The sequence below is a fragment of the Aulonocara stuartgranti genome, assembly GCF_965226115.1.
Source record: "Aulonocara stuartgranti genome assembly, chromosome: 14".
NCBI lineage: Eukaryota > Metazoa > Chordata > Actinopteri > Cichliformes > Cichlidae > Aulonocara > Aulonocara stuartgranti.
Window position 1 is genome coordinate 14,853,864 of NC_138950.1, and position 14,194 is coordinate 14,868,057.

The 14,194-nt window shown below is 41.4% G+C and overlaps 1 protein-coding gene across 1 annotated transcript; it reads left to right on the forward strand.

The window, feature by feature from the left end:
- Positions 1-1,629: 1,629 nt before the first annotated feature.
- On the forward strand, positions 1,630-6,209 carry LOC309688127 (extracellular calcium-sensing receptor-like; the record flags this gene model as incomplete). The annotated part of the gene is made up of 9 exons (XM_082503602.1): positions 1,630-2,097; positions 2,423-2,627; positions 2,756-3,366; positions 3,504-3,634; positions 4,522-4,618; positions 4,779-4,902; positions 5,026-5,498; positions 5,583-5,663; positions 5,862-6,209. 9 exons carry the CDS (start codon positions 1,630-1,632, stop codon positions 6,207-6,209), a joined length of 2,538 nt encoding a protein of 845 aa, XP_082359728.1.
- Between the last annotated feature and the right edge of the window lie 7,985 nt (positions 6,210-14,194).

The following is a 14,194-nucleotide window of genomic DNA, read 5'->3' on the forward strand; positions in this document are numbered from 1 at the left end:
ATCTGAGCTTTTAACTCACTTCATTGGCTTGTCACAGACGCTGTTGGAGGGCCATTGTTTTCAGCATACAGTTTTTTATGGGGTTACGGTCAATTATGTATTCAGCCCTTGCTGGTAAATGTCTTTTAATGCTTTATCTGTTTTGTAATCCTGTTTACATTGTGTTCTCTGACGTTTCTCACACTGTAGATGAAGGAAAACCACTAAGAGTGGAGGGACACTCGATTAGAAAAGAAGAGGTTATGAGAGAGACACAGCATAGTTTAAAGATTGGGGATGTGAGAAGTTCTAAATCTAGTTTACCCGATTGTGTAAAACTGGCAGGCAGTGAGCCCTTAGCCCTGCACTCTGACGGTGATATTGTGATTGGAGGATTTTTCCCTCTGCATTATGTTGTGCCAAAACCACAGCAAAGCTATAACAGTGAACCCCAAATTCCACCTTGCAGCGGGTGAGTGTAAGGGTATTATTAATCTATGCTGGATCTTCATTTTGGTTTTTTTCTCCCTTAGATATGAATGAATGAAATATCAGTATTTTATAAAAAACTATATCAGTTGCTATGCTGCTATGCTATGTTTACATGGAATTGTGGCACTGTGACTGATGAACAAATGTAAATTATATTTATATTACATAATTTTTTATCATAATTTTTTTAATTAATTTAATTTCTTTATACTAAAAATTTAAATACTTCCATCCATCTTCATCCGCTTTGTCCGGGGCCGGGTCGCGGGGGCAGCAGCCTAAGCAAAGAGGCCCAGACCTCCCTCTCCCCAGCCACCTCCTCCAGCTTATCCGGGGGAATACCAAGGCGTTCCCAGGCCAGCCGAGAGATATAATCTCTCCAGCGTGTCCTGGGTCTGCCCCGGGGCCTCCTCCCGGTGGGACATGCCTGGAACACCTCACCCAGGAGGCGCCCAGGGGGCATCCTTGTCAGATACCGAACCACCTCAGCTGGCTCCTTTCGATGTGGAGCAGCAGCGGCTCTACTCTGAGCCCCTCCCAGATGGCCGAACTTCTCATCCTATCTCTAAGGGAGAGGCCAGCCACCCTTCGGAGGAAGCTCATTTCTGCCGCTTGTATCCGCGATCTCGTTCTTTCGGTCACTACCCACAGCTCGTGGCCATAGGTGAGGGTAGGGACGTAGATCGACCGGTAAATTGAGAGCTTCGCTTTTACACTCAGCTCCCTCTTCACCACGACGGACCGGTGCAGCGTCCGCATTACTGCAGCTGCAGCCCCAATCCGTCTGTCGATCTCCGGCTCCCTTCTCCCATCACTCGCGAACAAGACCCCGAGATACTTGAACTCCTCCACTTGTGGCAGGAACTCATCCCCGACCCGGAGTGGGCACTCCACCCTTTTCCGGCTGAGAACCATGGCCTCAGATTTGGAGGTGCTGATCCTCATTCCTGCTGCTTCACACTCGGCTGCGAACCGTTCCAGTGCGAGCTGGAGGCCTTCACCCGATGAAGCCAACAGAACCACATCATCTGCAAAAATCAGAGATGAGATTCTGAGGCCACCAAAGCGAAAGCCCTCCGCCACTTGGCTGCGCCTAGAAATTTAAATACTTTTTAAAAAAAAAATGTCTGCAGCTTTCATGAAAGACCCTTTCGATGGATGATGACAATGGTGTTTGCAGTGGAGGAAATTAACCATAATTCAAGTCTGTTACCGGGTGTTAAACTAGGCTACAGGATTATGGACAGCTGCAACTACATCCATAACAGCCTGCAGGCTCTGTATTCTTTGCTCACTCACTCAAAAGCTGTTAGCAGTGAGGGAGAAAAAACAGCAGAAATTGAAAACAGTGGTATTGAAACTAAGCAATCAAAGACTGTGGCAATAACAGCCAAGTCAAAAATACTAACCATACTGAAAGAGAGAAGTGCTGAAGTTAAGACAGCAATTCAGCACAATCTTGGAAACACTGAAAATGACATAAAAGTAAATGCAACAGAAGAGATAAAGGCAAGACAATCTTCCACATGTCTGTATTATTCTCCTGTGCCTGCTGTGATTGGTCTTGCATCCTCGTCCCCTACAAGAGCTGTAGCTCAAACACTTGGACCTTTCAATATACCACTGGTAATTATCTGTACAACTTTGTTTAATAATGTTATGTGTTTGGTTTGTGTCTCAATAATATAGAAAGAACTTGCTCTCCTTCTAGGTGAGTTATTTTGCCACTTGTACCTGTCTTAGTGATAAGCATTTGTACCCATCATTCTTGAGAACTGTGCCAAGTGATCTCTTTCAAGTTAGAGGTCTCGTAAATCTTGTCACTTACTTCGGCTGGTTCTGGGTGGGCACAATAGGAGCTACGGTGAGTCCAAAACATTTTTAAATGCTACAATGGGACACTTTTAGACAGCAACATGGTTTATAAATGCTTTCTGTATATACATTTCAGGATGACTACAGCCTTTATGGCATCCAAGCATTCTCTAATCAGTTTAGAAGGCAAGGTGGATGTGTGGCATTTCATCTCTCTATCCCAGCATCACCCACAACGGTTGAAATACTAGAAATGGCAGATAAGCTGGAGAGCTCAACTGCTCGGGTTGTCGTGGTCATTACTGCAGAAGTAGATGTATTGCATCTGTTCTCAGAAGTTAGTATCTTGATTGATGTATTTTGTAAATAATAACATCTTAATTAATAATGTAACAAATCCTATTTTGGGTATTTTTAAGTATATACGTGAATAGTCTTCACAGTTGTTTATGTTTGCCTTTCCAGCTAGCTCAAAGGAATGTAACAGGGATACAGTGGATAGCAAGTGAAGCCTGGGTGACCTCGAGCCGGCTGGCCTCACCTGACTTCCACTTTCTCCTGGAGGGAACACTGGGCTTCTCCTTCCCTGGAGTCAGCATTCCTGGCTTGAAAGAGTTTCTTTTGAATGTCCGACCCTCTCCCAAACCAGGAATGGAATTCATCAATATGTTCTGGGAAGAGCAGTTTGGGTGTAAGCTGGAGTTTGAAAGAGACAGAGCCAAAGAATATGAAGTGAATACTCTGGAAAGATTGAATTATATGGATACTTTGAATTACAAACTAAGCTCTCAAAACAATTCTAGCTATATGGTTGGGCTTACCGTTGGACCAAAAAGATTGTTTAATATGTCAGCTGATAGAAATTATGCAGGTTCTTTGGCAAAACCTGTATGCACAGGTTCAGAGGATCTGAGACAGACTGACAGCAGTTATAGCGATGTATCTCCGGTCAGAATATCCTATAATGTGTATAAAGCTGTGTACGCTGTTGCCCATGCTCTGCACACTTTCTTAAACTGTGACTCTGTGGGACATAATAAGGGGTTGTGTGAGAAACACAGATCATTTTCGAATGGTCAGGTAATTGAAACAATCACAAAATATCCAAATCATAATTCATGTGATTTTTTTTTCTTTCGATTTTGTAATTTTTAAAAAATATATTTTTTGTTTGTTTCGTTTAATATTTTATTTTTTATAATTCTCTTCTGATGTAGTTTCTTCAACATCTGAAGATGGTCAATTTCACCAACCAGTTCAATGAGAAAGTATATTTCGACTCCAATGGAGAGCCAGTCCCTCTCTATGACATCATTAACTGGCAGAAGGACAGCAAAGACAAAATGAGGTTTAGTATAACTTTTAAGTGAACATTACATGTGAAATACTGTATGTATTAATCCTAATTTGAACTATGAACACCTACTCTAAAAATTGTCGTAGATTTAACTGTCCATTAAGCTGGAGTGAATAAATAGGTGTTTTAAATTACAGTTTTTATAGCGCAGGTAGTGTAATCATTCCGGGTACAGAATTTAATGTCCATAACTAGATTGGTTGCTGCTAATAGTTCAATGATAGTTTATGTTGGTTAACTTGTGACAGAACCAACAGCTCAATGTTAAGAAGGAAACTAAACCAAAAAACAGTTTTGGGGAGGTCACTTTAGGCTTCAGCAACGAATATAATGTTACAAACATGGAAAGACTGTCATTTCACTTTCACTCATTGTATCTTTTAATTCAATAAAAGGACTAGATGTTACAATCCCTGATAATGCATTTCTTCAAATGGAGAAAGTCTTGAGGGATGGCTACTATGAGGAAAGGCAGCCTGGAAACTTTACCAGCGGGACACATCGTTGTGTGCCTCAACTTCACAGGGTGTTTCATTATCACAAGCTATTTTGCCATTTTTCAATAAAAATCAATCATATCATATCAAAATCATATATAGATACATATATAGATATATGATTGATTTTTACTCTAATCTTTAAAATGTATTTGTTATTGTCACTGTAGAGGGTGTTCAAAAGGGTGTAACTAATGCACTGTGAATTCATGGACAATTTTAAATCTGTGACACTTTGTTAGAATAGGTTTCTGTGGACAAAGTCTTTTATGTCCCTTTGAAAGATCTGTCTGTTACAACAACCATGAACAAGAAGTTATGGGTATTTACTTAATAACCCAAAACTTTGGTTTGGTTTTATTCTGAAATATTTTAAGCTAGATTTATAGAAGTTGGAAGCTATGATGGTTCAGCTCCCCATGGCCAACAGTTGCAGATAATGAAGAACACTATTGTATGGACAAAAGGAGAGAGGCAGGTAGGTTATAATTATTGTAAATGTATTTCTTATGCCACCTTAAAATTAAACATTTTTAAGCTGTTGCAAATTATTTGATCAACTATGTCAAATACTCAGTAAGAAAATATTACAACCTATTGATTCACATTATTATATCTTTTTTCTGTTCCTTGTTCAGGTTCCTGTATCTCAGTGTAGTGCTCCATGTCCCCCTGGCAGCAGGCAGGCCACACGCCGAGGAGAGCCCAAATGCTGCTTTGATTGTTTGCCCTGTGCAGATGGAGAGATCAGCAACCAGACTGGTAGCCCATATCATATTAAAGAATGAAAATGTTGCACTGTTAAAAAGTATTGAAAAAATATTGATTAGTTCCTGAATTTTAATCCACATATGTCTTGTTGTCTTGTGTTCTCTGCTCCCAAAGGTTCCACTGATTGCATAAAATGTCCTGAATACTACTTGTCAGACAAAGACAAGGTGAAATGTGTTCCAGGGGAAGAAGAGTTCCTCTCTTTCTATGATGCCATGGGTATTATCCTGGTTGCACTCACCCTGCTGGGATTCATCTTGACATCCATCATCACCATTGTGTTTCACAGTTTCCGCTTTACACCCATCGTCAAGGCCAACAATTCAGAAATAAGTTTCTTGCTTCTCCTGTCACTCAAGCTCTGTTTCCTGTGTTCTCTGGTGTTCATTGGTCAGCCGTCTTGGTGGACATGTAGGCTCCGCCAGGCAGCATTTGGGATCAGCTTTGCCCTGTGTTTGTCCTGCGTCCTTTTTAAGACCATTGTGGTTCTCCTGGCTTTCCGGACTAATGTACCTGGTTCCAGGGGTCGGATGCTGTTTGGTACAGCTCAGCAGAGGATTCTGATCATCTGTACCACAGCTCCTCAGGTGGGAAAGATATCAAACTGTCAGCAAATTATAATGTCAGTTTTTGTAGCCACTTTCTGTAACTATTATTTTATGCTGCTCCAGATTTGTCTCTGTGCTGGCTGGGTGCTAGCCGCACCTCCGTTCCCATTCAGGAATCCAAACTACCAAGCTTCAACTGGAAGAGTGAGTAGGAAGTACTAAAACACTAATTGTTGCAATTTCTATTCTTGGACGTTAATATCACTAAGTTATACAGTAAGATGTCTTCAAATCCTATAGAAGGGGACTTCAGTGATTAGTGTAGACATCAGAGCAGAAACAAATAAATCATATAAAATGAACCATTTCTCTGTATACATACTAATTGTTAGATTATATTAGATTGTGGTGGAGTGTAAAGAGCCATGGCCTCCTGGATTCTACCTGCTCCTTGGTTACATTGGCCTGCTCGCCTTTGCCTGTCTTCTCCTGGCATTTCTTGGACGAAAACTAAGCAACGAAGCAAAGCTCATCACCTTCAGCATGCTAATTTTCTGGGCTGTGTGGATTTCTTTCATTCCAGCTTATGTCAGTTCTCCTGGAAAGTTCTCTGTGGCAGTGGAAATATTTGCTATATTATCATCCAGTTTTGGATTGTTACTATGTATTTTCATCCCCAAATGTTACATTATTTTACTACGACCTGAGAGAAATATCAAGAAAGGCATGACTGGAAAATATTCAAGATGAATTTTTTATTTCTATTTCAGAGTAAAAAAAAATAAATTCTTATATTTTAATGTGAAAAAAAGAAAAACTTTGTGTTTATTGTGTTGGAAAACCCAGTTGTGTTTAAGTTTAATACTGTAGTAATCACTTATAATGTTTGAATGTGAAAGTAAATAAAATATCATCTGAAACATGTTTCAGTGATTCTGGATGTTTTTCTTCTCTTGTTAGTTCTGTTACTTGTTTTAACTAAAATTATTTGTTAAAAGCTATTATTTTCTACCTCATCTACAGCCCAACTGTGTGCAACACGATCCTGCTTACACATGGATTCAGTCAGCCCCAAAGTGATTAAACCACCAACAGTCTCTGTACTGTCCACACACGTCTTAGATAAAACAAAAGCCCTGCCTAGTGAGGCAAACACTGTGTTAAACACTAACATGGTTAGCATGTTGGACTGTTCTTGGTGTTGGTATGTGTGTGTCTGTGTGTGTCTGTGTCGGTGTGTGTTTGTGTGTGTGAGATATCTGCAGATTCTGGTAAGAGGGAGCCTGCAGCTCCTTTCAGATCTCATGAGTGGAACAAGCTCTAACTGCAGCCCAAATGTGTAACATGGGAAGCAGTTGAGTGATTTAGAGCACTGCAACAATACAGGCAAGCCAGCTGTGAAAAGTGGATATAAAAAGTTCCAGTTCTAGCCATTTATACCTAAATCTTAAAATCTGTGTGTGGGAAAAACTGTTTCTTTGTTATATATGTCAAAAACATGATTTTTAGGCAACCTGACTGGTTCTTAGGTTGTTCTTCTGAGTTGCAAATAATGATTTTGGGTTTAATTGTCTAAAAGGATGTCTAAACACCTGGAACTATGTTGTTAAAGTTAAAATTCTTAAGATTGTTTTTTTAATGCCACAGTTTATGACCATTTATTCATTGCACTGATTGGCTGTAACAATCAATTTATTTTTCAATATATATATACTATATATATTACTTCAACTATTACTGGATAAAAAAGATGCTTTGTAAAAAGCATTTTTAAAATGTAAGCAATGAGCTGTTTAATTTGGTTCACAGTACACAGCTCTACCTGCTGTTAGAACATTCAGCACAGAGGGATTTTCAAATACAGCTTATTGAATAAATGAGTCAATATTTACCCCAAATTTTGAGTTTTGTCTAGTTTTTACAGTTGTTGACATCAAATCGAGGTTGCAGGTTATTTAGCAATTAAAGAAAGGCTTTTCTCAAAAACGTAACCAGAGAAATTAAAAGGAATATTTAGTGTTGAATTTCTATATTACCTCCAAATATGGATACCTTTTAGCTGATTATACATATTTATTTTGTTGTACACTTTAATACACTTACTATAATATCAGTTGTATACAACTGTCACAGTTCATTCAAATCCAAAATATATTAGAACTGATGAAGAAACCCTTAACATTAAAATAACTGTCTAGTTATTTTAATGACAGCAAATGCATTTTAGAGATTGACCAAGAGGTAAGGCAGACTGGAAAGCCTGATCAGGAGGTTCGATCAAACTTTAGCTATTTGGCCTCACATTTGACTCTAGAATATTTTCTGTCTGTCTCACAGTGTCAAGTCTGCGTGCTTGTTTAGTAATTCATGTTTCCTGTTTTATTGTGAAAGTCTTTGTCTTATGTTAGTGTGTGCAGCTTGGTTCCCCCCCCCCCGTCTCGTTACCCTGATCTCTCCCAGCTGTGTCTCCCTCCTGTTGCCCATTCCCTGATTGCCACCCTGTGTATATTAGCCCTGTGTTTTCCTGTGCTCAGTGTCGTGTTGTACCCTCAGATTATGCCTGTGTGTTCCTGGTCTCCGGTTTCAGTGGTCACTTCACGTTTGGTTTTCATGTCAGCAATAAAGCTAAGGTTCTGATTCACAATTCTGTGTTCGAGTCCTACGCTTGGATCCTCCTCTCCGCCTGCCCGCACACAGAGCCCTGACAATTTTAGGGCCACTTGCCCGTCCCTTTCTTCCCTCCCCATCCTCAGCTGCCTCCCTATTCCCGCTCTACCACACCCACCCACACACGCAGGGTTTGGGGTGCAGGTATGTCACCAGGGTGCAGGGGAGGCACTCCTCCTCTGTCCCCTTCTGGCCGCCTGTGCCTCAATTTTATTCTGCAACCGAGACATCCACATTACTCACACTCTCACATAACACATACATATAGGGCCTTGGGGGTGGGCACATTTTACAGCATCCAGAGGATGGTCGGTGTACTCCAACCCACCTCTGGCACTGGTGCCCTACCCTCAATTTTAACATGTGTTGGCAATGCTCAGGATGTTTTATGAGTTTGTTGTGGCCAGTGCCATGCTGTTGCATGCTGGGGCAGCAGGTTGAGGAATCGCAGATGCCAACAGACTCAATAAACTGATCCAAAAGGCCAGTACTGTTGTGGGGATAGAGCTGGACTCCCTTAACTTGATGTCAGAGAGGCAGATGTTGTTGTTTTTTTTTGTTTTTTTGTTTTTTTTTTGGCCTGTCCCTTTTGGCTCTTTTGCCCTCAGAATTGTTGTCTAAAGGCAAAGAAAGATGCCCAACGGATTTACTTTACCAAACTGACCATCCCAGCCTTGCCGTAATGGTCCATTTGATTCACCTTTTATTGTTTATTTTATTTTCACTTACTGAATACGGGACAGACTTGACTGGGGGAAAGAAGGGGAGAAAGAAAGAGGGAAAGAAAAACAGCTGAGAAGAGGGACGGGGGAGAAGGGCAAAAGACAAAAACCAACAGAACGGGCAGAGAAAAAAAAATGCATATATCAATCACCTGGGTCACCTGCTGAGAAAGAAAAAAGAAAGCAAGCAGAAGAGAACAAGAGTAATAGAATAAACAACATCACAATGATATATGGGAATATGACAGTAAATACTAAATGTTAAACATTATTGTGCAGCACATAAGATCAACAGAACACAGTGTGCTTTGAGGTAGGAGCCAAAAAGGGTGTAGTTTGTGGGTGTGATCACCCGTGTGTACACCTGTGAGCATGGACGCGCTTGTTTTTTGTTTTTTAAAAGGTTCCTTCATGTAATAATCTGCTAGAGGGTGTGGGGGGGCCACAGCCCCGTCCTCCAGGGCATGAAGCAGGTGTGGAGGAGATCAAAACTCCAGACATCCAGAGGCCCCCAGAACACAAGAGACCAAGGAAGACCAACAGAGGGGCAGCTGCGCCACTGTCCCGGAAAGAGCTGAGGAGAGTCCCAGATGAGGGCTCACTCAGCAGCCGCGGAGCAGAAGCCAGGGGGAGTTGCAGTGACGCGCCCGTGAGCTCCGCTGGCAGCCAGCTGCGCCTGTTTGACCGAGTCTCCCAAGTGGCCCGAGCGAGCCCCAGGCTCCAGGCCCCGATAAGCAGCCGCCAAGGAGTGAGCCGGTGTGTACCTGGACGCCCATCCCCGGACACAAAGAACCACCAACGCACCGATGTCTGAGGGGGTCCGCCACTGGCAGGGGAAGTGGTGGTAGGGGGAGATAGGCCTCCAAACCTTGGAGGGCCTGAGATGTCCCCAGAGAGGTGGCGCCTGACACCCAACCTGACATATAGACACAGACATACAGGCACACACAGATACAAACATCCATTCCCACCCTCATGCTCTCATATGCACTTACTCCACACTCAACCAACGTGGAGACAGACATAAAGAGACGTTGTACACACGATCACACTCCCCAAGCGTACTCTACAAACCGGGTCTAGGTGCCCCCGCCCCTGGAGGGGGGAACTGCACCCAGACCCAGGTGGTGTTTCCCTTTTCCCTGCGGTGGGGGAAGGCAGACCGCCCCGACTCCGCAGCAGCAGGAAGGCTCCACACTCCAGACCGCAGTCGGACGGCCAACTCCTCCCCCTAGCCCCCCTGCTCCAGCAGGTCGCAGAGAATGGGGGTGAGAGAAGACTCCAAACCTCCCTCCACCCGCTCATTGTAGTGTTGATGCATGTGTGTTTTAAGGTGCATTTAAAACCCAGGAGGGCTTGGAGCTACCTGCCAGAGAGCAGCAGGTAAGCGCATGGTCCCTCCTGCTAGCCCTCAATGTCTATGTGTATTTAAAATTGAGAGGTGGGCAACGATGCCAGGGGTGGGGTGTACACCCTGATGGTACTTTGGACTCCGTGTATCGTGCCCACCCCCAAGATCCTATATGTATGTGTAATGAGAGTGTGAGTAATGTGAATGTCTAAGTTGTGGGATAAAATTGAGGCAGAGGCAGCCAGAAGGGGACAGAGGGGGGGGGGGGGGGGGGGGTACCCTGGTGACATACCCCTACTCCAAGGCCCTGCATGTGTGGGTGGTTGTGGTGGAGCGGGAAGAGGGAGGCAGCTGGAGATGGGGAGGGAAGGAAGGGAGGGGCAAGTGACCCCTCCCTGGGGCCAGCTCCCCCGCTGACCCCAGTAGGCACCCCCACACTCCGCGACCCGCCAGGGAAAGGGGGCCCAGGCCCATCCAGACCGGGGCCCAGTGCAGCAGCGCCGCCCGGCCCCACAGAGCCCGGGACAGTCCACCCAACCCCACCACAGAGAAAACTGCACCCACCCCACCATCCACTCATCTTCCAGACTACATAAGACAATAAACACCCAGGCTGAGATCTTCCTCCACCTGAGAGAGAGGCAGATGTTACCGAAGCTAAGGACTGTGACATCAGTTAATATGCAAATGGTAATGACCACTCCCCACTAATGAGTTGGGGAATGGTTGCAATCGCAGCATTGTAAGATGGTGAAAAATGTAACCTTGGGCCTCCTCCTCAATTCAGAGATGTTCTTTCCCTTTTTGCATAAATGGCCTCCTTGACTCCTCGCTCCAACAGCGTTCTTCCCTATCCAGGATGTGAAAATTCTCATCATTAAAAGTAGCTCTTCTATTTTGTGCCATCCGCTTAACCAGAGGATGTCTGATTTCCCCGATGTATAAATCATGGCAAATCTCCTGGCACTTAGGGGTTTTCACTTAGGTAGCAGTTGTCCTTCTTCTCTCCTTTATTGCCTGGAGCATTCTTTAGGTGCCTTCCCAGATTTGACAAATGTACAGATGGTATAATCACATTTACTCAGGGCTTGCTTGATATGATGTTCACTTGATCCAGCTGTCTTAGCTAATTATGGGCTAACCTCCGTTTTATCGAAAAAATTCTTAAAAGAGTAGTTGCAAAACAGCTAACTGATCATCTGCAGAGGGATGGTTCAAACAATATCAAACAACTTAAAAAAAAAGGACTCAGAACAAGATACTGTTATCATGAAATGTGACTTTTATTTTTGTGCCTTGAAAAAAAATTGACCTTAATCAATTGCATTGAAAAATAGTAAATGTTTCAAAAATTGACATTTTGAAAATCTTAACGTAAATATTTGATTTCACTTAAAACTGAAAATCAAGTGATTTGCTGATTGTGTTGAAGGTGTATATTTTGAAACTACTGTTGCCATTTTAAGTGTGAAACCTCTAAATCCTATCCTTAGTTGTTGTGATATTTTGATACCATGGTAGCATTTACAGGATATTGTTTTATAGTGATATTATACAGGAAAACTGTTACTCAATAAGGCCCATTTACTAGTTGTTTTTCTCTTTCTCTGTGACCCAAGAATTGATGTGTAAGACTCACAGGCTGGTACCCCAAGGTCGAAAATACCACAGAGACGAGACCACTTCCTTACTCCCATCCTCCCTTCTTTATCTCTTAGAAAAGGGTTTGTTAAAGGCCAGGTGGTTTGTTTCAGAAATCACTAATGAAAGAACTCTGTATCCTATGTCTAGGAGTGTATTTCGCTGGGATGATCATAAATTGTAGCTGAACTGATAAACTATACAAAGGATACTTCTTTGCTCAGAGGGCAGGAAGACGCTTCCTTATTTGATCTGTACCGGTTTGAACTGAGAATCTGCTGACACACGAACCTTTTTTTTCCTCTATATAAACTGTTGTCTGATGAATAAACCTTTGAGTTGATTTTGGGAAAGCAACCTGAAGCAGTCTGTGTTTCCTTGTTCTCCCAAGCTACTCCCGGCGCTGAACCTAACCTGCTGAATGGCATACCTGAGTGTTACTTTGAATGATTTTGAATCTTATAGGGTAAAGACAAAACTCTGCTTATAGGTGCCCACGCCTCGGAGGAAACCCGATCCACGGATGATCCGGGACGGAGATTTCTTTCATTAGTCATGACATATTTCTTGGTGTTCTGTTTGGAGCAAATATACACAGCATTAGTATTGTATTGTATTGTATTGTATTGTATCTTTATTTGTTTCAGACATATAAAACAAAAAACAATATATACACACTACATATATTTTCATTTACAGATACGAATATATATGTAGATATACACACACACACACGTATGTGTTCAGATAAACAAAAAATATATAATGAAATAAAACAAAATCGTCTGACATAATGTAACAATGTTTGGTCTGAAAAGGAGTAGGAAGAAGTATGAACATACTTATTAATTCCTACCCCTGCTCAACATCTTATTGATCCCACCTAATTCACCTAATTCCCATCATCACATACTTCACACGATACACGAGGAGAACCTATATAATCTTGGCTACCGTGACTGATATAATTTGGATATAATTTGATATTTTTATACATACAATGGGTGATCATCTTTATCGGTATCATATTCTTCCAAAATCAGTTTTCGAAGTATTTTCATGAACTTACTAATTCCTGAGCATTGCTGTAGATCTATAGTAAAACTATTCCACAGTTTTACCCCATAAATAGTGACACAAAAGGTTTTAACCTTTGACCGTGCTTTAAGAATCCTTAGATTCAATTTCCCCCTCAATTCATAGTCTCCTTCTCTGTCATAGAACATCCTCTGTATATTTCCTGGTAACATATTGTATCTGGCCTTGTACATAATTTTTGCAGTTTTATATTTTATAAGATCCATAAACTTCAGTATTTTTAATTTCAAAAACATGATGTTAGTATGGTCTCTAAATCCTGCTTTATTAATCATCCTGATTGCTTTTTTTTGAATTTTACATATTGGTTGAAGTGCAGTTTTATATGTGTTTCCCCAAATTTCCACACAGTATTCCAAATATGGCAATATAAGTGAACAATAAAGTACCCGGAGTGATTTGGAAGGCAAAAAATATTTAACTTTACTTAGTACGGAGATGCTTCTTGACAGTTTGGCTTGTATATGCTTTATGTGAGGTTTCCAGCAGATTTTGTTATCTATTATCACACCCAGAAATTTTGTATCCGAAACTTGCTCTATTTCAACATTGTTTACTAATAATTTTGCTCCTGCATCTTTTTTACAATTTCCGAATAACATAAATGTAGTTTTTTCCAAATTTAATGATAGCTTATTTCTATCAAACCATGTTTTCAGTTTAATCATTTCTTGTGTGACAATTTCCAAAAGCTGCTGTAAGTTCTCTCCAGCACAAAAAATATTTGTATCATCTGCAAATAGAATAAACTGTAGTATATCTGATGTTCTGCATATATCATTGATATAGAGGATAAACAGCTTTGGTCCCAATACTGACCCCTGCGGAACTCCACAAACAATGTCCATACACTCTGATTGATATTCCCCAATTTTCACAAATTGCTGCCTGTCTCTCAAATAACTCTTTACCCATTCTAACACCACTCCTCTAATGCCGTAGTACTCCAGTTTATCAACTAATATGTCATGATTAATTGTGTCAAAAGCTTTTTTTAGGTCAATGAATACACTAACTGTACATTGTCTTTTATCTATATTGTTGGTGATATTTTCGATCAGTTCCATTAATGCCAATGATGTTGATCTATTTGATCTGAAACCATACTGACTATCCGTTATTATTTTGTGTTTATCTATAAATTTGTCAAGTCTATTACTAAAGACTTTTTCCAGTATTTTTGAAAATTGAGAAAGTAGAGAGACAGGCCTATAATTTGTGAATTGGTGTCTGTCACCATTTTTAAACAGTGGTGT